General features: G+C 58.4%; 1 protein-coding gene across 3 annotated transcripts; it reads right to left on the bottom strand.

Moving 5' to 3' along the window:
* Positions 1–1,419: 1,419 nt before the first annotated feature.
* On the bottom strand, positions 1,420–17,498 carry KCTD15 (potassium channel tetramerization domain containing 15). Of its 3 annotated transcripts, none has more exons than XM_045988146.1 (7): positions 17,272–17,498; positions 15,512–15,609; positions 13,809–13,901; positions 12,997–13,172; positions 8,349–8,493; positions 5,600–5,905; positions 1,420–4,356 (listed from the first exon to the last, which is right to left on the bottom strand). In XM_045988146.1, exons 3-7 carry the CDS (start codon positions 13,872–13,874, stop codon positions 4,198–4,200), a joined length of 852 nt encoding a protein of 283 aa, XP_045844102.1. In that variant the 5' UTR covers positions 13,875–13,901; positions 15,512–15,609; positions 17,272–17,498; the 3' UTR covers positions 1,420–4,197. The 3 variants fall into 3 exon arrangements, with proteins under 3 accessions (XP_045844102.1, XP_045844103.1, XP_045844104.1); XM_045988147.1 differs by having other exon boundaries at positions 15,512–15,606; XM_045988148.1 differs by lacking the exon at positions 17,272–17,498 and adding an exon at positions 15,813–15,835 and having other exon boundaries at positions 15,512–15,606.
* Positions 17,499–22,988: the final 5,490 nt, after the last annotated feature.

Raw genomic sequence — 22,988 nt, 5'->3', positions numbered from 1 at the left:
TGGGCTTCCCGGCCCCTCCCTGGCCCCGCCCCTGCCCTTTAAGACCGTCTGGGTCTGTGATGTCTGTGTGAGGAGGTCCTGGGAGTCAGGCCCTGCATGACCCAGCTGTTATCGTCCCCGAGCCATGGCTCCGGGGCGAAGAACAGCATTGTCCAGTGTGACCACCAGGCCCAGAGATGGCTGTCAGGACCGGCTGTTCGATGTAGTGGAAATAAAAGACAAAAATCCAAGTGCGGCTGACCTCCAGCCCTCTCTCCTTTGTGTTTTCTCCGGGAGTGTGCCTGCCTCTGTTTCTGGGTCTCTCATTAGAATTTCAGAGAAGGCTTGCTGGCCACAGAGGTGCTGGCATAGGAGTTGTTCGCTGTCTGTGCAAATCAAGGAATTTGGGGGTGATCTGTGTTTGATGCCGTGATAACCTGGACAACTATAATATGGAAATTTCTCTTCCAGATAATTTCACGGAGACTCAGGCAAACAATCCTTGTGGAAAAACAAATGTCCTCCCTCAGTCTCATGGGTTGTCTTGTCCCCAGGCACCCCCAGTGGCTGGTGCATGCTGGCCCTCTACCAATGGCGCCCCTCAGGTGACTGGGAAGGTAAGGATCTTTGCAGTTAACAGGGACTCTTTTGCTAGCTGATGTCCGAATCCTCAGTAACCTCATCAGCATACTCTTCAAGTTGAAGTTATGTCCCCCATAGTTGAAGTTATGTGCCCCCCTTGTCACCCACTTAGGAGAAGCTCCAATCTCATGTGTCTTAGTGTTCTCCAGGGTCACTCTAGCTGTTTTCCTGTCTCTGGAGAGTCAAGAGGGAGGAGAGGGCCCAGTGGACTGGGGCCATCCTAGTGGATAGTCCATCCTTCCAGCAAACACAGATCTGCCTCCTGAATGGGAAAAAGGGCAGTTCCCCAACTCTATGTTCATTAGGCTCTCCTGGGCTCAGACCAGTTAGTCTTCCTTTGGTCAGGGGCTTAATGGAGAGCCTGGCCCTCACTGCTCATATCTGTGCTTCTCTGCCAATTTCCCAAATGTACTGGTTTGGTATACACACACACACACGCACGCACGCACGCACGCACACACACACACACACACACCACAAAATCAAGATAGTGCAAAAGGCCCACTGCATCGTGAACACAGGGATCAGGGCTGGGGGGTTGGGGCCTGGGGAACTGCCCCTGTTCTCAGGACTACCAGCATGGTGCATGCTAGGTCGTCGGGGAGCTCCTCCAATCAGGTCTAGGATTTGGGATTTGGGCAGCTCAGGATCTGATTCATTGGCCAAGCCAAGTCTCAGGTGTGAGGAGCGGTGATTTCAGAATCATCTAGACCAGAGTACCTTCTTGTGGCTGCTTCCATGCTTGGATTAGAAACAAACACTAGAGCTGTGTGCGTAATTTATAAAATAGCCTTTATTTATTCTAAGGAACACAGTCAAGTGGTAGCTTAAAAAAAAAAAAGCAAAAAAAAACCTTTTTCAAAGATTCTTAGTGTTGGAACCTGACTTCAAGACCCATGTGAGCAGGACTGGCAGAAGCCATGTGCTGTGGCTTGTCCGGTTCTCCCCTGACCTGGGAGAGGTTGGGCAAGGTTGGCAGAGCTCCCTCTCCAGTTTTGCTTATCATAAATAATCAGTTTTGAGGCTCATGAAGAACCAAAGAAACATTTATGCTGCTGGGATTGGATCAAAAGCTTACTTGCAATGTAGTCATTCCAGAAGCAGAAAAACATTTTAAGGGAATCACTGATTTGTGCTGTTTATGGGACCTCTATAAGAATTTTAGCATTACTATGGGAGCATAAGGTATCTCTACAGACAGAGAAATCTCCCAATGAAATGGACTTCCTGATTTTATTTAATTAGTAAAGACAAAGGGGTGACAGTCAGTGAAGGTAATTAACTCTTTTCTTTGTTGTTTCTCCAGCACAGTGGTCTATTCAAAAAGAGAGTTGGCTTGAAAATGTGAGGGAGTCTCCAGCCACCAGTAACCATCCTGGGTGTCCGACCAGAAAAATCTAAAAACACACGCAGCAGCACTGAGCTGTATTCGCAAGACTTCCTTTCTAGTAAGCGCAACACTTTCTCCTGCTCTCAGACGTGAGCCTCCGATGCCAAAATGCAGATGTGTGGATGGTAAGACGTGTTGCTAAGCAGAGAAGGCTAGCAAGTCTGTCCAGCAAATTAGATTGTACAGTGGAAGGCATCTGCTTTGTGGCCTCCACGAGGATGAGGCTGTCCTGTGCTCCCATGTCCTGTTTCCCCTGCTCCTTCGGGCAGGTGGAAGCTGGTACCCCTCACCAGGCATGTGAAAAGGGTCCTCGTGGGTTAAAGCATAAAGGCTTTGAGGAAAAACGCAGAAACGACTCATTAAAACGGGAGGCCTACCCCTGGAAAGATGCATGCTGAGGCCTTGTTCCTGCCCCGGCGGCCTGTGGTTCTCGTGCTGGGGGCTGCGAGGACCCCGGGGCTGGCCTGAGCTACGGATGACCGACCAACTTCTACTGCTTCGTGGGGCGCTAAGAGGATGCCGACCTCAACCCAGAGCCAGGGAGGGAAAAATCCCAAACATTTAAGACTGGGTTCAAAAGCCCCCTGGACATTTTCTGTCTGCCTTCCCCCCCACCCCCCACCCCATCGCATCTGGTTCAGAGCTGTGAATCAGAATTCCGAATCTGTGCTGCCCAGAGGGGACAGGCACAGCGGAGAGGAAACACCAAAATGCAATAAATAACGCGGGCTCAGGACCCTGCCCCTCCCCCCACCCAGCTAGGGCTGCACTGGAGTGGGGGGTCCGCAGGTTCTTCCCGTTGGTGGGGGATTGCGGGGGGGGGGGAGAGGAGACAACGCCTGCGTGCGAGTCATTCACTTTAGAGCATCATTTATGGCATGAACTGGGAACGTAATGTGTTTACACACACACACACACAATTGTACATCGGCATCTTTACAATATTAAAGGAGTCATATACAAGTCTACAGGCATCGTACACAGCAGGGGGCCGGTTGGGGGCCCCTCCAAGATTTCCCCACCCGGGTGGAGCCAGAACGTGGGCAAGGGGGACCAGACCAGGGGGTGGGGGGTGTCCGTCTTTGCACCTGTCATCTGGGAGGACCCCTTGGGGCCGGTCCTTGTTGGAATCTGGAGCCCAGAGCCCCAGGTACGCTTTGTGTCCCAGTCTCATTGGCAGGCGAGTGTAACAGCTTGCTTCCAATTCAGTGTGCATATTAGTGTGGGAAAAATCGGAGCTGGGGATGGCTCTTCCTGAGCTGGGGACCCAGAGGATGCTGCTGACACACGGGCCCCTTCACCATGGGGCCCATTCCTGAGGTAAGGATGCAGTGTGGCCCCGTGGCTGGTCTGCATGGAGAGAGACTTCTGCAGAAGCCCAGGTGGGAGGACAGACAGGACTGGAAGCCCTCAGGGCATTCGTAGGTCAGGTGACTCACCAAGTGTGGCCTGCACCCTGGGTGGCAGCAAAGGGGGAGGGTCTCAGATGGTTCTGGAGACTTCCACCCCCTCTAACCCCCACACAGCCCTCCCCTCAGCAGCCCTGCCCCCCTGGGGACCCTGCATCAGTTCCGAAGGCATTGCTGTTCTTGCGTCTGTCTTTGGAGCAGGGACCAGAAGTCTCCAAGCCCCACTCTGCAGGGACCCGGGCCCCAGCGCCCAGGAGCTCCTCTGCCCCAGGGTCGGGGCACGCTGCCCGTCCAGGTACGAACTGAGCACCAGATGAAGAAGCGTTGGTCCTTGTCGGCCTCTCTGGCTTGTGCAGTTAGTTCCTTCCATCTTAAATACTGTAGAAAAATAATCCATCTGTGACGCAAGGAGACCCAAAGGAGTTGCCACGCGTGGAGAAGGATGAGCGGCTCCTTTGGCGTGGGCCGGGAAGCCTCTGCGGACCCCACCCTGGGGAAGGCCGCACGGGGCTGGGGAACCCGAGCACACGGAGCACTGTTCCCACGGCAGCATCTCTGGGTCCCATCAACCGTACTTCAGTGGGTGGGCCTCTGGCAGCCCACGTTCTGTGGCCATGATACCTGGGGCTCCCCGGGCTGGTTCTGGACCCTCCAGCGCCGCCCTCAGTCTCATGCCCCGCAGCTGAGCAGGCAGAGGCGGCACTCCCCAGCATTGTTTCCAGGTCCCTGGGGGTGTCCCCAGGGCCAGACGGCCTCAGGCGGGCACTGAGGCAGGGCCTAGTCCAGGGGCTCCTGCTTTATCCGGACCGCAGTGGGGGTGGGCTGTGGCCGCCGCTCCTCCCGGCAGAGCACGTACTCGCTGAACTGGGAGGAGTCCACGCCACCCCCACAGGACGCAGCCACACTGAAACCCCTCTGGAACAGCCTCTCCAGCACCTGCCCGGGGAAGAGAGAAGCGTCAGCAGGGCCCCGCAGCAAGAGAGCCGGCCTGGCTCGACCTTGCCGGCAGGTGGGCATCAACCAGGGCAAGCTAGCCTTCCTGTCGCGCTGCTTCTAGAATCACTCGCTGAGCAACCACAGGAGGGACGGGAGCAGCCAGACCCAGGGTCCCCCTATGTGACCAAACCTGGGAAAGGCTACCCCAACCTGCCCCTCTTAGGGGGTCCACAGCCTCCATCCGGAGGCAGAAAGAGACTTGGGGTCCCTTCTCTCTTGTCCAGGGCCTAACCCTCTCTCTAGGGACATGTGGTCCCTGCCCTCCTCCCCCACCTCACTGAGGCCTGACTCAATAACAGAGACCCTGCCCCCGGCCTCTGGGCAGCCACCTGCTTCCCTGAGCTGTGAGTCCCAGATGGTTTGGGGCCCCGGGGCTCATCAGCTCAAGGGAACTCAGGGTGGGGAGGGGGAGGAGCGCTCTTGGTGTCTGAGTCTCTGTAGGCCTCCGTGTCCATGTCAGTTTGTGCCTCTGTGAAGGGTGGGGGTGGGGGTGTCTTGTCACTGTGTCTGACACCTGTGTCCCACAAGTAGCAAGTTCTGACTGACAGCCTGTGGAATGTGTGCAGGGGGAGGGAGACTTCCCCCCCGCAGTGTCCACTCTGCCCTAAGCCTAAATTAGGAGCATGTTCTTGGGTCTGGAAGAGCCGGTATGGAATAGGCCCCATCCATCTGGGGTTCCTCAGATGGGTTCTACACCCATCTGAGGAAGGCCAGCTCAGCTCACCTTCGGCTGTTTGGGGGGGGGGGGGGGGCTGTGGGTCAGCATTGGGAGCAAGGGGGCTCCAGGCCACCCTCCCTCAGCCTCTGACCTGCCCCCCCCCCCCGCCCCCCGCCCATGGCCTGGGTTTAATTTGAATCGAAAGGCAGACTCTGGGTGTCAAATGAAGCACACTTTGTTGAAAATACTCTGGGCCATTTTTATAGAACATCCTTTTGGGGGAAAAAAAAAAAGCCCAGATCAATTTTTTTAAGTCCATCCCCCAGGCGCCATCATTTAATTATGAGCGGGACATAAATTATGCATCGACACATTGTTGCCTTTTCTGTAAGATGGCACGGAGGGCTTCACCATTTCAGGGACGGCGCCTCCCTCCACCTATCCCAGTAGCCCGCCTGCCAGAGGGCCAAGGGGGTGAAGGAGGGGGAAGGCGGGCGCGGCGGGCGGGGCAGGCGCAGCCCTCACCTGCACGGAGTTGAGCCGGCAGTAGCCATTGAGCGGGAAGCGGATGACGTGCGTGGGGTCCTGGTTCCAGCCGGCGTTGACAGAGTTGCACATGACGTCCCCCGTCTCAGGGAAGACCTCCTCGATGAGGGCCTTCTCGCCACTGAGCGCGATGCGCTCCCCCAAGTCCGGCGTGACCCGCACCACCAGGCAGTCACAGGCGCGGCTGCGGCGCCGCTGCTCCTGCTCCTGCTGCCAGCGCTCCAGCTCCCGCACCATGGGCTGCAGCTGGTAATACCGGGCCTCCTCGTACAGCAGGCTGAAGTCCTGTGGGCGCGCGCAGATCGGAGGGCAGCGGGTGGGGGCTGCTCTTTCGGGCTCCAGCCCCGCCCCCTCCAGCCCCGCCCCCCCCACGTGCCCTGCCCCATATGCACTTCCTTGGAGCTGCTACCCCACTGCTCAGTGCACACTGGGATGGTTGTGCCCATTGTATGGATGGGGACAATGAGGCTCAGGTGAACGCAGACAAGCCTCAGGACTCTAGCCTTAATCCAAAAGGCAGCAGCTGGCATGGGCCTTTGCCGGGTAACACTCCTCCATCTGGCCTCAAGTGCCTGGAGCAGGGAGCGGCCTCTGCAAAGACCAAGGGGGCTGGACTAGTGGAGCGGAGGCCGTGCCTATGCCTGGGGACCTGCTGCCTTCTTAGAATCCCCGAGAGGAGAGGCTGGGCGTGGCACAGCACAGCAGCAGCCTCACCTGCGGGGGCGGGGAGGAGATGAGGAAGTGGGGGTCACAGCTCCCAGGGAGGCAAAGCAGAGCTGCCTGGGGCCAATTTCTGGCACACTATCTACCAGCCCTGAGACCTCTGATCACCGTTACTGACCTTCTCAGAGCCAGTTTTCCTGTTTATAAAGTGGACATAAACACCCAGCTCAGAGAAGGAGGTGAGGTCTGAGGGAAGACGAAATCTGCAGAGCGCTGGGCCCATCCTGCCCTAGCAGGCAGGCAGAGGAGGCATCTGGGAGCGGGAAGCCCCCCTCTACACAGCCCACTCCCAGGCTGGCAGGCTCACACCACCTGTCCCTCAAACACATGCACACCCATGTTTGCCCTGGCCCTGAGCAGCTTAGGACCCAGGACTTGGGCCACTCACTGGGGCTGAGCTCAATGCCAGTGGGTGAGCCTGAGGACCCCTGGGGGAGAGGCAAGGAGGCCCAACCCCCAGAGCAGGGCCACCCCACAGGCCCTCAGTCCCTTCCCCCTGCTGGCCCCAGCCTCTGCAGCTACTCGGAGGGAAGGCCAAGGCCCCCACCTGGGTCTGTCTTGTCTGCCAGGGACCCATCCTGTCCCTCTGCTGGGGCTCCTCAGGGCTCCCTCCCTGGCGTCTGCTCCCAGTCACTCCCAAAGTTTTTAAATTATACCTGCGCACATTTTCCCTTACAGCCCAGAACCTCTCCACCCGATGCCCCGTCATCACGCAACTCCCTCCAGCTTGTCCCACCCCAGGGCCTCCATGCATCCCCTCAGGGACCCAAGCCAAAGGCCAGGAGGCAACCTCGAGTCCCCTTACCCCCGACCGATCCACGCATGCCACGGCCTTCTGTGGCCAATTCCTAAACAGAAATCTAATCTGCCGCTTTGTTTCTCTTCGCTGTCTCCCACCTGGACCAAGGCCTCCAGGAAACCTCCCTTGGCCTCCTGCTCCCATGCCTCGCCCTCACGGCATCCTTCCCCACGCAGCAGCCAGGGCTGTCCTTCTCACTTGCAAACCGGATGGTCATTCCCTGCTTACAACCCTTCCACTGCATTCCGGGTAAAATACCAAACGCCAGAGCTGGTCACCAAGGTCCCGCCTCAAAGGGCAGCCTCCTTTCCCTGGCCCTGTTCATACAGAGCCCCAAGCCGACACCTTCTCTCTGGTTCTGGAAGGTACCAAGCTTCTTGCCACCCTGCCCCCTCATCAAGGCCCTCACACTTGTTTGGCCCCATTCCTCCTCCACCCGGAGAAGCATCCTTCCCTCCGAACCCCCTGGGGCCGGGTTCTCCATGGCTCTCCTTCACTACACTCTCTACTTCTATGGAACATTTGCCCCCCCAGGGAATTCATGCATTTTTGTTGTTGTTCAGCACCTGTCTTCCCACTGGGTTGTAAGTGCTATGGGGACAGGACCCATGTCTGCCCCTATTACCAGTTATCTCTGGCCTGACTTTGGTGGTTGGCACCCAGTATCAGTTGGATGGAGAACAAAACAGCCCGAGGGCCACTGGGCCTCTGGGTGCAGGAAGGAAGGAAGGACATCTGCTGGCTCGAGCCAGGCCTGAGCTCCCTTCCTCTGGGATCCCTGACACTGTGGAGCGGCCCAGCGCGGAGGCAGGCCTTTCGGAACCAGGTCCACTGCCCTAGAGAGGCTTGCCCCAGGACCTTGGGTAACCTCTTGTTTAAGAGGTCTTTGGTTTGGATCAGGGTTTTCCCTGCTCACTGCCAACGAGGAACAGTTGTGGGAAGCTCCAACTTGGGCCTGCAACCGTCCTTCAAGGCGACAAACAAAACGGGGTAACTGCTGCTGCTTAATCATTGTTACACCCTGATAAATAAGCTAAAAATGTGAGAAAACAAAATTAGTTTAGAAAAACGGATGTAGCCCTCGGCTTCATCGGTTAACTTTTTTATCGTTGCCATGACGACCACGGGCCCATTCATGAAGTCCCAGCGTCCCCTCTGGAATGGCCCCACAGAGGCGGTGCCGGGAGCGGACAGCCGCAGACTCACCTTGAAGTCATCCGGGAGCAGCAGCTTGGACGTCCGCAGGAAGCTCAGGACGTAGCGGAAAATCTCCCCATCCCTGTCGATGAAATAGTGTTGCTTCAGACTGTCCAGGACGATGGGCTCGGTGCCATTGAAGAGGCGGCTTATTCTGGGAGAGAGGGAGAGTGGGGCGTCTGAGGCCGGGGCCAGGTCACCGGGCCAGGCCACCTGCAGGGGTGAGGGGGCCGCCACGTGGAACTCTGGGCCCATGCCAGGCACGACAGATGTCCACTGGGGCCACAGCTGGGCAGGACCCTAGCACATGTTCTGTACCCGGCCCACCCCCACAAGCCCCAGCCAGAGACAGACACAACTGGCCACTCGCACCTGCCCACCGACATGACACGTTCCAGGCCTGGAAAACTAGTGTGAGACCCAGACACAGCAGCCTCCTTGCCCCATGCGCACGGACCCTTGCCAGGCAGACCCACCCAGAAAACTCGTATTGGCCGTCAGATACCCCGACCCATGGCCCCACGCCCAGTGAGCACCCGTAGGCTGGGCAAGGCGGTCTTGGGTCCCGCATACCCAACGCACCCGACTCATGTGAATGAGCCTCAGATGGAACGCACTTGGGCACCGGGCCCGGGATCACATGGTCCCCTCCCTGGCAACACACGAGTCCCAGGCAGCCCCAGGCACACCCAGGCAGAGGCCACACCAGCCCACCACCCACCACCCTGAGACACGGGACAAACCACGCACACACACTCACTCAGGGGGCCCCTAGGGGAGGAAGAGAGGCAGGCGTGGATGGGGGGTCAGCATGCGTGCCATAGCACACGCTCACACGCCCAGTGTGCCTGCTCACAAGACGCAGTGTAAACAAGTACACACGCGCCACAATCTATACGCACACACGCGCTCGGTGTGTACCCACACGCCTGTGTGCACAGGTGTGGAAACAGGCACGCACCCTGGCAGGAGAGACAGGTCCCATGCCAGCAGCCTGTCCTCTGGAGGGCAGGGATTCTGACAAAAACCCAGAACCTGCGGGAAGCTTGAGGGAGACCCTGCTGGCCCCTGTCTGCTCCACAGAGGAGGGCTGGGGCCTCTCTAATGCCCAGGGCAGCCAGCCCCATCTGACCCAGGCCTGGCTGTGGACAGTTAGGAGCCCCTCCTTGGGGGGTGGGGTTGGCAGGGTCCCCTCAGGGGCAGCCCCTCCAAACACCCTTCAACAGGTACGGCCACCCACCGGCAAAACCCTGCCACAGCGACAGCGTGGCGTGCACAGCCCGGGAGCATGGCAGCCGGGGTCTGGGACTGAGGCCTTCTACCCAGGACGCATAGCCGGTGCCAGAGCCTCCTGACTCACGGCCTGCCCTGGCAAGGACCCTCTGGGGAGGCCCGCCTCTCCACCAACAGCCTGGTCCTCTGTGCGCTCCAAGCTCCAAGGGCTCCCAAGGCCCTACCCCATCCTGCCATTGTGCACCAGGGCATACAGGCTGGGCAGAAGCTGAGGCATGAGAATTCCCAAAGCCGGGCTGTCCCAAAGCCCGTCCACATTTGAGGGCCGGCCCCCGTGTGCAGCGGCCATGCACTCACCTAGTCTCCCTCTGGGAACATAGCCGAGCCCCAGTCCCAGTGGGGGGCGGGTAGAGGGCAAGGCTGCCTCACGGATAGACAGAGCCTTGGATGAGGTGTGGAGAAGCCCCGCTGGAAAGCGTCGTGGGCTCCAAGGCCTGCTCCAGCTGCCGAAGCCCCCAAGACCTGGCCTCAGCAGAGCATGGGCACAGAGAAGTCAGAATGGGGGCCATCCAGCGCCCCAGTCCCATGGGCAGCTGTTGCCAGGCAGGAGAGGGCCCACATGTGGCACTATTAGGAAGAAGCACGAACCACAGCCATAGGCAAGCCAGCTAGTCCAAAGCCTCAGCCTTTGTAAGCCCTGTGGAACCTTTGCCACTCTTCCTCGCTGAGTTTGAACACTCCGTGCGGCAAGCGCTGTTCTAGGTCTACCTAAGCCGCAGATCTCTCGGGTGACCCTGGCCACCCCACATTCTAGGTCTGGCTGGGTTCTAGATTACCTTATTGGTCCAAGACTAGAAGGTTCTCAGTCTGCCTCACTCTAAGACTGGTTCTAGATCTTACTGTCAGCGTCTCTTCCAAGGACAAAGGCCTTTCAGGCCCTCGGGGTCTGAGGCTACCAAGGATGTGAGTAGGTTGGGGGCAGGTTAGGACAATTGCCACAAAAGCAGCCCCCTCCCCCAGCCCCACCCCCGCCAAACCACTGTCAGGGTCTAAGAGCCAGCTCCTTCCCTGGGTCACTCTCTGAGGACGCTGCAGGGTTTGGGGCTGCCAACATCAGAGGTCCTTCATGGAATAACCTGGCCAGTTCTGAACCCACATGACGGAAGTCTTTTTTTTGTTTTTTTTTTAAAGCTTTGGCTCCAATTCCCTGCATGTTTCAGTGGAAGGTTTTAAGTGGAAGTTCTGGAGCTCCTGGCTTAATTGGCTGCTTCCCAGAGCCAGCATGGACCCAGCTTGGGACTGTGAAGGCAGCGGCCCTGGGCGGCCATGCTTTGCTTTTTCTGACTGCGGGATAATGGCAACGCCTGGGCCAGCCAGTGGCCGCGCCTGCTCCCTGCTCAGGGAACCCCCCTGAGGAGCCCAGGCATAGTCCTGTGGGCTCAGGGACCCACGGCTGTGGGGCACCAGGCCCCCAGTCTCACAGCACCGCACAGGTGGGACTTGCCTGACATCCAGAAGCTCCCTGGGGTGACCTCAGCTCTCTCACTGCTCCCTCTCTTGCTGACTCACACATCAGTGCCACTTGGGTGAGGGGCTGATCTTGGTTTCCAGATTTGGTGAAAAAACCTTTTTTAATTATAATGATTCACTTAAAGAAGGACAAGACATCTGAGGGGTTCTTGCCAGCACAGCTGTCCAACCCGCTTCCCAGGCCTGGCCAGACCCGTGGTGGGCTGACCCACTGTCCCCTGACTGTCCTACGGGTCATGCTACTCCTTGGCCTCTAGGCCAAAGCTTCAGGCCCCGGGAGCAGCTCTCCCCTGAGCCAGAAGCCATCCAGGCAAGAATGACAGATTCATCTCTGAGCCCCAGGCCCGGGGAAAGAATGCAGATCGCCACCCCCTCTGGGCATGTCCTGCGGGCTGAGGGTCCCACATGCCAGATCATGGGATCATGGGGGGCCTCGGCCCCCCTCAGTGAGAGGGCCTGCCCGCTCTGCAGAGCAGGATGCTGGGCAAGGAGGAGCTCCGCTGTGGGTATGGGGAGGGGGAGGGCTGCCCCCTGCCCCTGCTGATCCCAGGCAGCAGCCTGAAGACAAGAACGAGGCAGCCATTCCCCGCAGGCCTGGGCTGTGATTACTCTAGAAAGGCAAGTGTCTGATTTCAAGAAACACTCTTCAGAGAGGTTGTGGGCAAGGGTTTTATGAATTTCACTCACAAACGTCGTCAACCGATTAAGGGATGATCTATCTCGAACAACTCGGGAATGCCGCAGAAGGCAAAATTGAAATTAAATAAGCAGAATCCATCTCCCATCCTAGACAGAGCTCCGCAAGAGAGCGCGCGGGCCGGCACTGCCGGTGTGGCCTCGTGGCTGCTGCCCCTGCCAGGCCCCAAGTTCACAGGCGCCCCAAGCCTGGCCACTGTTGGGCCGAGGGAATGAGCCCAACCGCCACCTGTACCCTAGACTCCCCAGATTCCCAACTGGACGCTATCTCCACCTCCAGCTCAGGCCTCTGGAGGAAGCCTTCCTGCCCCCATGGAGAGTTCCAGCCCCACCCTGCTCCAGAGTCCAGGTGCCCAGATCTCTGCGCTGAGCCACAGCACTGGCGACAAGGCAGACTGATGAGAAACCTTCCCAGAAATGATCCCTCGGTGTCTGGGGGATTAATTAACTCCTCTTGGTTTTTTTTTTTTTTTTTTTAAATGTATAAAACAAGGGCAATACCCTACAGCCTCAGCCCTCCCGCTGCTCTGCCCTCCGTGGCGGCGGCCTCCCTGTGCCAGGAGCAAGCAGGCGTGGGCTCTGCAAGCAGCACACTGCGTCACCCCCAGGAGATGCAGGGAGACCCATCCCAGCTCCAGTCAGCCCTGCTGCCATGCCGACAGGAAACCAGGGCTGCCCCTGGGAGGGTCATGCCCCAGCAGCAGGAGCTGGGGAGCCTGCAGCACCTAGCGCCTCCCACCAGCGGGCCCAGGAGTCAGGAGCTCCAGGGAGCTGGGCGGAGCGCGCAAGGGGCCCTGTTGGGAGGCTCCAGGTCAGAGATACTTGGTGTGCTGATGGGGGTATGAGGCTCCTGCTGGCCCAGAGCCCTGGAGGCGCCTGAACATCCTGGAGCTCCTAGCTGCTCCCCACCCCTCCACCTGGCCCAAGGGAGCCAGCTGCTACCTCTCAGGGTCTCGCAGGAGCTTTTGCAGGTGGGTCAGGAGCTCTACCTGGCACTTTCGAAACCACGCACACAGGGTCCCAAGTCCTGTATAAAGCATCTTTCTCGAGGCAGCCTGGGCCTCCCAAACGCTAGAGCCCTGGGTCTGGGAGAGCAGGTGGGCCCTGGGGAGCCCACCTGTTGGCCGGTGGAGGGGACGGACTCCACTGGCAGCAGGCAGCCAATACTGTCAGGAGCCACGGAGCGCTTGGTGCTTACCTGGAGTCGGGGTACTTGGTGAGCGTGGCCAGGCTGCTGGTGTACATGTGGCCGCCCACGTCGATGTGCACAGGCGCGTTGGACTTGGTGAGCTGGGCGGGCAGTGGGATGCCCTGGGCGGCCAGGGGAGATACGGGCGACCGGGTAAGAGATAACCGGGACATGCTTCCTCCCTCCTGGAGATGGGGACAAGGCGAGAACAAGAGTGTCTCCACCACAGAGCCGTGCACTCCCTTTTCTGCCAATGTGATCACAGATCTAATCAGATCACTTCTGCCTGTGCCTGATCACATATTCAGCTGACAAATTACGGCCACCACTGTAATTAAGTGTATTTGCATCATTTTCTTCAAAGTACCAGAGGGAAAAAAGGAAAGATGCTTATTAGCAATAAGAAATCAAGAAAAAAAATTTTTCAAGGTGTCAGCCTCCAGGGGCATAAAACAAACTGCAAAATTCTAATTAAAGGTCGCGGGCTTATGTGTTAGATGTGAAATATCCCCTGACAAACGAATCACCAATTTGTGAATTGGGATTCAGGGGTTTTTGCAAGTTTGTCTCAGTAACGAGACACCTCTAAATTAGTGACTTCCTCAGCACCTAAGGCGTTGGGTTTTTATACATGTAGTAAATTTCACATCAAATTAAGAGCATTTTGGTTTCAAAAAATACATAATCGTACAGCCAGTCAACAGCCATCTCTGGAAGGTGGCGGCCGAGAGGACGGGTGGCCGGTGAGCAGGCAGACGCTGGGGAAAACGGTAGGGAGGGGGCCACCGGCCGCTGTCCCAGCCCACCCTGCTGGCTCTCACCGCAGTGCCGGCGCTGCCGTGGGTGTGAAGCGAGGACCCGCTCGGCCGCTCCTTGCGGTGAGGCATCTAGGCTTCCATCGCTGCCCAGAGTATCTGTGGGGAGCACCGACAAAACCACAGGGCTTTTACTCCTCAGTAGTTGTGGCTGCCCGGGTTCCCAGAGTCAAAGATGCTCCGACTCATCCTTTCTGCCTGTGCTCCCAGGGAGCCCCGCACCACACAGCCCTCTCCAGATTCCATCCGCCACTACCCTGTCCCCACGCTCCAAAGCCAGAGCAGCTTACACACACACCACACACATGCACATGTGCACACACTCACACACACACACACACACTCACACTCACACACGTGTTTTCTGGGCAGCTCCATGTCTGCTAATTCGGTTAATGACAGCGCTGAAGCATATGCTCACCATTATTGCCCCACAATGTCTCAGAACAAATCTGATTTTCCTGGTATTTTGGTTCAGAGCCATGTTACCAAGCGTGTCTCCTCTTGCATCAGCAGAGAGCCCATGGACCACAGCTCAGGGAGGATCCCCCACCCTCCAGGAGCTGGGGAGCCCGGGACCTCTCTGAACACTGTCTCCACCGTGGTTAAGGTGCAATTTGTGAATGGCCGGACCCAGGGCAGCCTCCCTTGGCAGAAGCCAGGGGGAGAGCGAAAGTCACAGAGGAAGCCACCTCTTCCCTAGGGCGCCTGAGAGAGGAAACTTGCCTTTGTTTGCCTAGCCCACACCTCTGCAGTTGCTCCCCAGACCCACAGAACAGTCTTGTCTGTGCCTAATGTATTCCAGACCCCTTCGCGATCACACCCCCCACCCCAAGGCATTAGAGAGCTGGCCAGAAGGAAACAGCGGCTCAGCAAATGGACCCTGTCTCCTGCTCCTCCCCAGTCACTTAGCGATCTTCCTCTATGCCACGACCACCTGAAATAAGACTGTCCCTCAGTCGCTAGAAGCCACCCTCGGACACCGTAGGAGGGCTACAGGTGTACGCAGTCCCTTGCGTGGACTTGAGGCTCTCTCCTGGGGGGGCAGAGTGAACACCCACACCCACCCACTGACCTCACACACGCTGGTGCCCCCCACAAGCCTAACCTGGACTTATCTGTCTGGAAATCCTAACCTTGACTTGTGTCTTGAAATCCAACCTCCAGTTTTAAAACCTGGACCAAGGTCCAATGAGCATCATCAATCCTGTCAATTTAAGTAAGGTTCCTCTCCCAGGATTTGTTCTGCCCTCGGTGTCCTGGCAGGTTCCCCGACAGGAAACTGGGGTGGGGGTGGGGGTTGGTATTAGACAGCGAGGTCTAATTTAGACTCTCACTGGGGGCTACTCAGGGTCTGCTGTTGTGGCATTCCTGACTTCTGGCCAGCTCGGAAAAGAAAAGCAGGTCTCTTATCTCAAGGAAGTTCTGAGAGACCAAAACAGACCTCAGGATGGGTTATCCTGCCCTGGGAGGCTCTGCTGGGGGAGGAGTCAGAAGGAAAGCCACACTGGGGATAAACTGCTGGAAGGAATTCCGATGGAAATTCTATCAAAGCGGACTGCGCAATGTTTTCCCAACTACTAGGAACAAGACTCAAAGTGACATTTAACACCAACTACCCCCTACAAAAGCTCTTCAATCCTGTTCTTACCCAAGCCTCTTCTCCATCACAAGCACAACCTGATGTTCACGGCAAACCAGAAACTCACCATTGGAAGCCCCAGGCTTTACGCCTCGACCAGAACCTCTTGTGCTGCCTCGGGCAAACGCATCTGCGCTGGACAACGACCTTTCCCCGACACCACTGCTGCGGTCAGAAGCACAAAAGTGGGTGCAGTAAGAGACACAAGTTCAGTCCCTCAACACCACCAGCAAACCCACGACCCCACGACCCAGCCCCAGCGCGCCGGGGGCCCTCCAGAGGCTCGCCCAGACCGCCTGTTTCAGGGGCCTCCGCGGTGTGGTGTGTGCTCCGGGGCCTGCGGGATGCCAAACTGGCTAGGTATTGACCTGCTTCTTGGAGCTGCGGTGGGAGCCCCGGGTCCCGCGCCCGCCAGCCGCCGCCGCCGCCGCCGCGCCCCGCCCGCCCGAGCAGAGGGAAGCGAGCAGAATGCCACGCTCATTTACACACAAAATGATTTTGTGTCCCATTGTGCTCGCAGTTGTTCAGCTCTCTGGGGGTGATTAAACTGGCTGAGCTGCGGCAGCTTGAGACGATTTCACTAAATCGCTTCTTCGTGAAGTCGCTTCTTTGCTAAGCTGTTATTTTAACCATAAAAGGTAAACAGAAGGCGCCTCGCGAGCTCCCTTCAGCTCTGAGCCCTGGGCGCCAGCCGCGGGCAAGAGTGCCAGGGGCCTGCAGAATTGTCAGAGGTGGGGGTGGGGGTGTCCGGAGAGGGGCGGGCGTGCCACCTGGTGCGCGCCAGCCCCGCCGCAGAGCCCGCCGGCCGGAGTTAACTTCGGGGCGTCCAGAGCAGGCTGGGCCACCGCCGCCGGCGCTGCGGGGCGGGGGTGGCCATGGAACCCGAAGTGCCCGGCAGGGCGGGGAGGGGCTGTGCGGCGGGGGCGGGGCGGAGGACAAAGTTAAATCAAGAGGCAGACACTTAGAGACCACAGATGGGAAGCTCGCCTAATTAAGGACGTAAAAGCGCTTTTGTTCTCAAAGTTTATTGTTGCCGGGATTTAAAAAAAATTAATTGAAACTAATGCTGTTATTCACTCGTGCAGTTAAATTCCTTCATGCACATTTGAGACACGAAGTGAAAACTTGAAGCTTATCTTTCTGCACTCGAGGTGGGGGGCGCGGGAGGACGGGAAGGCGTTTCGGCTACAGGAGAGGGGCGTTTGCGAGTGTGTGCCCCGTGCGCGCGTCCAGGTCAGGGAGTACCCGCGGGCACCCGGAGCCGAAGGTGGCCACCGCGTTTCCGTGCGGCCCGCGCCCGGCCCCCGACCCCCGCGCACCTGGAACCACCACCAGCTCACCGGCCCCTCCCGCCCCGTCTCGCACTCGCGGGGTGGGTGTTAGAGGACGTACATCTGTCCCGTTAGAGACTTTTTCTGATCTGGGCGCCAAGCCGGGCCCTGTGCGCCCCGAAGCCCCAGCTGCATGAGCTCGTTTCGGACCCCGGAAACTCGCTGGCCCCGCAGGGCGCTCGGCCCTGCACTGAGGCCCGAGGGCCGGGACCTGCAACATCCACCTCCCGCCCCGCGCGGCCGGAAGCTCGGCGCCCGCCCGCGTGGGGAGGGTCCACCCGGGGCCAGGGCCAGCCCACGTGGGCAATCCCCCCCTCCCGCGCCAGGCCTTTGTGCTGGGTGCCCCCGCGCCGTCAGCCCCCGCCGCCCGGCACCGGGACAAAGCAGCCGCCCCCACCCAGGTCCGAACCCCAGGCGAGCGACTTTCTCGGTATCGCCGTCACTTTGGGGACAGGGGTGCGCGGCGCCGAGCGGTGGCCGCCCGCGCGGGGCTTACCTCGGAGCCGGAGCGGCGGATCCGGCTCGGGCACAGCCCCCGCCCCCCGCAGCCGCCGGTCTCGGGCGCCGGGCACAGCCTCGCCGCCTATGCTCGCTGCGCGGGTCGCTCCGGTCTCGTCCTGGAGTTACTTTCTCTCTCGCCCCCAACCCTCCCCCCACCCACCCCTCCCGCCCCGGCCCCCGCTTCGCGCGGCCCCTCGCGGCGCGGCGCGCCGGGGCCTCCCCTCCCCGCCCTCCCCTCGCCTCCTCCCCTCCTCGCGGCCGCCGCCGCCACCTCCTCTTCGTGCCGCTCTCCGGCTGCCCTCCCGCCGCTCCCACCTCCTCTCCTCCCTCCTCTCTCTCCAGCGGCCTTCCCTGGCTGCTGGCGAGAAAATCAGCCCCCCACCCCAGTCTGTAGCCCGCGCTCAGTCGCGGCCGAGCCCGGACGCAAAGGGCAGCGATCCGGCTCCAAATTACCAGCGCGGCGAGCGGGAGCGCGCGGCGACTCCTGGCTCGGGGCTCGGCTGCGCCGCGGGGCAGAGGATTAGAGTCGCTATTAGCTCCGCGCGCCCGCGCCTGCCGCGCTCGGCGACAAAAATGCGCTGTTTCCCCTCCTTTCGCCGGGCGATCCCCACCCGCCTCTCCCGGAGCCCGCGCCTTCCCGCCGGGGCCTCCGCCAGGACCCTCCCGGGAGCGGTGCGCCCGGGCCCCCGCGCCCTCCGCCGCCCAGCCCCCCGCCCCCCGCCGGCCGGCCACGCGGCGCCCGGGCCTCCTCCGGGCTCGGGAGGGGGCGGGGGAGAAGCTGATTTTAATCATTGTCATTTCATCTGATGTAATATTTCCCCAGGCGCTTTCAGCTGGGCATAAATTTTCGGCTCCCAAATAAGTAACACAGGGCACGTTTCTCACATTTCTTGACTCTTCGGTTACAAAGAGGAGAGCAGCCGCCGCCGCGGCGCCCGGGGGTAGGGGCGGGACTTGGGAAGAAACTGGGCTGCGAGTCGGCCGGGGCTGCAGCGGAGCCGGGGGCCAGGGCGCCCCTCCCCCTCCACGGCCTCCCTCCCCGGGTCTCGGCCCCTACTGCCCCTCTGCGGGAGAGCAGCGCCGCCCGTGACGTCTGCGGACACGCGGTCGGCCACCGCGGGGGAGGGGCGCGCGGGGGGCACCCGGCCGGCACCCGCCCGCGGCCAGACGCGCCATTTCCTTTCCGCGCGCGGCGCGGTAGAGACGTCTGCGGCTAAGACTCCCCCGGGCGCCGAGGCCAGGGCCCGGGGCGTCCCTCCCAGGTCCCCGGGTCGGCTGCCCCTTCCTCCTCCTCTCCTACCTCCTCCCCCCCCCCGCGGCCCCGCTTCTTCTTTCTCCTCTTTCCCGTGCGCCCCGCCCGCTCCACCCCCTCCCCAACTCCATTTCCCGACTCCTAGGAAACCGAGCGCGGAGTCTCCAGTGCGCCTGGCCTGCACTGCGCCCCCATCCGGCTCCGGGGACGCCCGGGCCAGAGGCTGACTCCGGCTGGAGGGCGGGTGCGCTCCCGCCGGGAGCGGCGCGGGAGCCCCCACCCCGAACTCCAGCCGGACCTAGACGCCCTCTAGCGGCTTCGATCACGCGGGGTCGGGGGCGCTCCAGGCGGACCCGGGGCTGGGCGGGGGTGGGAGGGGGGAGGATTTGGTGGTGAGGGGCGCTGGTGGCAGAAGCACCAAGTCAGGACCTGCTTGCCTTCATTAGGGCACCTCGCGCGTGGAAAGAGCGACTGGACAGCGCTTCTGTAACTTCTCCACGCGGGAATAAGCAGAAACTTTCCTCCTGAGGGAAGGCTTTATTTATTTATTTATTTTAGAGCTCGAACTACAGGAGAAGGGGGAAATTTTCTCATTAAAGTTACATCCCTGCAGTTAGTTCAATTACTTGATATATGCAGAAGATGTTGTAAATTTATAGATTTAAATAGCTTACAAAGATGCCGCAGGCCCCATCAGTTAATTTCCTTAATTTATGGATTTTTAGCTGCTCCTAGAACAGAAAGGGGGCCTAGAAGTAGGTCAGGGATCTGTGCAGCAGCTCCAGCGCGGCCCACAGGCTGCCCACTCGGCTCCCCAACGCCCTGGCGCCTCCGGGCTTCTGGCTCTGAGCTCCGACCTGACAGCACGGCTCTCCGCTCTCTACACTGTGGCCAGGCCAGCCCAGGCCCGGGAGGTCTGCTCTGCTAGGTGGCCGACTGCCCCAGTCACTCTGGGCGCTATGAGGGGCTAGGAAAAAGCAAAGCCCCCATCCACACTCACCCCATGCAGCACAGAAGGAATGCACCCAATTTAGAAGTGAAGCAAGTTTCCAAATACTTAGACCTCCTGAGTCCTCCCTTAAATACAGGGCTGGGACCCCAAATGGAGCAGGGTGTGGACACCTACCCCAAAGTTCTTCCGGACCGAGCCTACCCCATTTCCAGGCCTTTGAGTGTTTGAGGGAAAGGGGAGCAGGAGGAAAAACGCACCAGGCTCCTGTCTGAGGAGCAGACCCACTGGAAACCTACTTGTCATGGCCCTTGGGGCCCCTAGCATCCCTCACTCCTCCCCCACCCTCTCCTAGGTGCCAGCGAGGATGGCTTTGTTTTGTGCTCAACATGGGTGAATATATACATATAAATTCATACTTAAAAGATTGGTATAAACCAAACTGTTTTAGGAAGCCACATGGTGATGTGATTAGTATTGGTATTCATGATTTAACATTTCTTTTCCCACTAGATGAAGTTTCTAAGATTTGCAAGGTACATGTCAAGGACGGGTGTATAAATGGATTTTTATTTATTCACAACTCCAAGACTAATTGCTTCTCTTTGCCTCAAGGCCATGAGATTGGTTTTAATATGACACTTCAAAAGTATTCATGGAACTACAGAGATACTAAGTGTCATTGTTTAAGAGACAAAATCTCACTGTGGTGCTGGTGACCCTGAAAATAGGATGTTCCACTTTATTTTAAATTCCTACATGTTTTTTTAAGGGTTTCACTTTATACCAGCTATATTAAAAAGGCACAACTTAATCGAAACAAGAACTGGCCATTTTGCAGGACCTTTATTTCCTTAATATTGCTGGGAACTTTGTTTTCGTATTCCTGAATCCTTTTATGAAAGAGCTGAACTTTATACGTGTCATTAAGAAGAGTAAGTTTGGGTCATAATTTATTCTCAAGTGTTTTAAAAGTTCCTGGTTAAATGTCAACCATCTTTTGCATTGAAAGACTTGGGCATGGGTTGTGATAGGCATTTAATGATCTGTGCTATATCATAAAACAGTGAGGCTTTTTTTTTTTAATTGAAGATGTGTAATTAGGACTGAAAACATATTGAAACATCTTGTAAAATACATCTTGTTTCTTGCTGTGGTCCGAGGAACAAAATTGGATGGGAGTCTAACCAGAACTGTAACTGGCTTTATCAATAGATTGGACTAGAGCTTAAGCCATTATGGTTCATATCTTAAAAAACAGGCGCGAACCTGTGTTTGCTCTGGGGCCCCTCTGCAGGTGCTCACGGTGTGGGCGCTGGGCCCTGCATCCAGGTGCTACAGACAAGACCTCAGTCTCCAGATGTTCCTGTCGTTGCCATTTGCCGAGAATGGTTAGCAATGAGGACCTCAGTAAGGAAAGTAAAATGAGCTCGTAATGAGATCCCAGAGTTGGCTAGACTAACTCAGCCTGCTCAGGAAGGCTGTGATCAGACAGACAGCAGATGAAAGGGCTGAGGCACAGCAGCTGCCTGCTCCCCACTCCCTACCCCACCCGGGGAGGAGGGTGACAGGGCTGTCACCTCCCCCAGCCCCTGGCCTCCTAGGCTGAAAGCCTGGCCCTCCTAGGTCTGTGCCCGCATGGAGGCTCAGAGATGGCCTGCCCCTGACCAGGATAGGATGGAGCCCGCCTGGTTCACACATCAGTCTCACATCCACGTGGCCTCCACCCCAGAAATCCCTACAGGTTAGGACCTCAGAGACCCTGGACAGATGAAACGTATGACTGTCATCTGGGGACCCACTCCCTGGAGAGCAGCAGTCCAAACCTATCCTAGGGTGGTGGTTGAGGGTGTGTGTGTGGCAGGGTGTGTGTTGGGGGATTGCCCCCCTGCCTGTCCTTGAAGTGAATAAAATGGGACCACCCAGCTCTCACGGAACTCTGGCCAGTCCCCAGCACTAGGCTCAGGGGCACTTACAGTTTCTGGTGGGACAGAGAGCAGGGACTGCCTCTGGGTGCTACAGACCACCTCATCCTTCCTGCTTTCTGCAGTAGTCCTAGTGGTCTGCTCAGCCCCGAACCAGCCTGCTTTCCCTAGCATGGGTGTGGGAGGGGGTAGGGGTGAGGGGGTGGGGGAGTAGGGGGTGGGGTGGGGGTGGGGAAGGCCGGGAATGGGGACAGTAACGAGGCAAGACTGAGATCTCCTGACTAGGCATTCTTGGGGGACCAGGAGACCCTCCTCCCCCCGCCCCCAAGTTGCTCAACACTCTGAGCCTTTTTTCCAAGGGAAATTTTCACCAGATGTGTCTATGTGAACATGAGTGCAAATAACCGAACCTTCAAGTTGGGGAAAACGGGTTCTCACGTAATGGCAACTGGACTCTGAGTGGCTTAGCAGTGTATTCAAAGACCCAGGCTCCCTCCACTCTCCTCTGTGGTCCTCCACACGTTGGCCTGTCTGCACTGCCGTTCCGCTCTGGTCTCGAGGTTCCTGTAGCTCCAGGCTTGGCACCTGCTTGTGCACGCATGGAGAACAGGGAAATGATCCCATTGGCTGACTCAAAAGCCAGTCCCTGGGAAGGGGATTAGCTTGGACCAATCAGGTTTAGCCCTTGTCCTGTGAGGCCAGTGCTGCTGCCCCGAGTCCTGGGGAGGAAGGTGGACCCTGGGCACAGTCCAGGGGGAAGGGGGAGAGAATGGACTTGGTTCTGGGGGCTGATGCCCACCGAACGCTGAGCTGGAGGGAAGGTAGAAGCTGAAGAGTGATGAGAGGCCCCAAGCCCCAATTGCACTTTCAGGGGATCTGGAAACAGCCATGCCACTCCGAATCCTCCTTGGGTCCCAGGAGACACCAGACCCAAACAGGGAGGTGGCCTGGCAGAGCAGGTGGCCTGAGGCCATTTTCATTAGTAAAGTCCCTACTCCCAGTAGGCCATTAGGACATGGGGGATGAGGCTGTTCCTGCTCCCTGAGCTGCGCCCGCAGCTGGGTAGGACAATGGATCTCCACACAGGCCTGGCATCCAATGTTGGGAAGAAGCACGAAAGCAGCTCCCAGGACCGCTCTCCCTGTGCAACACACGGAAAAGATTTCTAGAAAGCTGCGACCGTCCTAGGGGCCAGTGAGACTCTCTCCAGGCTTCTCCAGGTCGCTCAATCCATGTAAGCGTAGTCTGTAACCCTGAGAGAACAGACTTAAATGCCAAATCTTGCCCCTGAATGACTTTGTGTGGCTGCCAGTCTGGCTCCAAGGGGCCACTGAAGTGGCCTTGGGCTCACAACACAAAGGGCCTTCCAGCAGCACTTGCACAGGTCCAAGGGTAAAACAGAGCTGAGACAGTGAGGAGAGCAGAGACCCTGCCCCGGGGCTCCTCCCTCAGGCCAAAGCTCCGCACACCCACCCTCTTCCTTGTCACAGTTGGTTCCATCTCCTCGGGTCTGTGCACCGCATGAACTTGGAAGTCTGAGTCCAACTGGGTGACCTTGGGCTTAACCTCTGTGAGTCTCAGTATCC

Source organism: Meles meles, chromosome 19, assembly GCF_922984935.1.
Source record: "Meles meles chromosome 19, mMelMel3.1 paternal haplotype, whole genome shotgun sequence".
Lineage (NCBI taxonomy): Eukaryota > Metazoa > Chordata > Mammalia > Carnivora > Mustelidae > Meles > Meles meles.
The sequence above is the reverse complement of the archived record's forward strand: the minus strand, read 5'-3'. Positions and strand labels throughout refer to the sequence as shown.

What these genes read in the sequence shown, in the direction of transcription:
- KCTD15 (XM_045988146.1), bottom strand. Translation starts at nt 13,874, where the DNA reads ATGCCTCACCGCAAGGAGCGGCCGAGCGGGTCCTCGCTTCACACCCAC. An exon ending in ACGGCAGCGCCGGCACTGCG is followed by an intron (nt 13,173 to 13,808) that starts GTGAGAGCCAGC and finishes CCCCATCTCCAG; the next exon opens with GAGGGAGGAAGCATGTCCCG. An exon ending in ACCAAGTACCCCGACTCCAG is followed by an intron (nt 8,494 to 12,996) that starts GTAAGCACCAAG and finishes CCTCTCTCCCAG; the next exon opens with AATAAGCCGCCTCTTCAATG.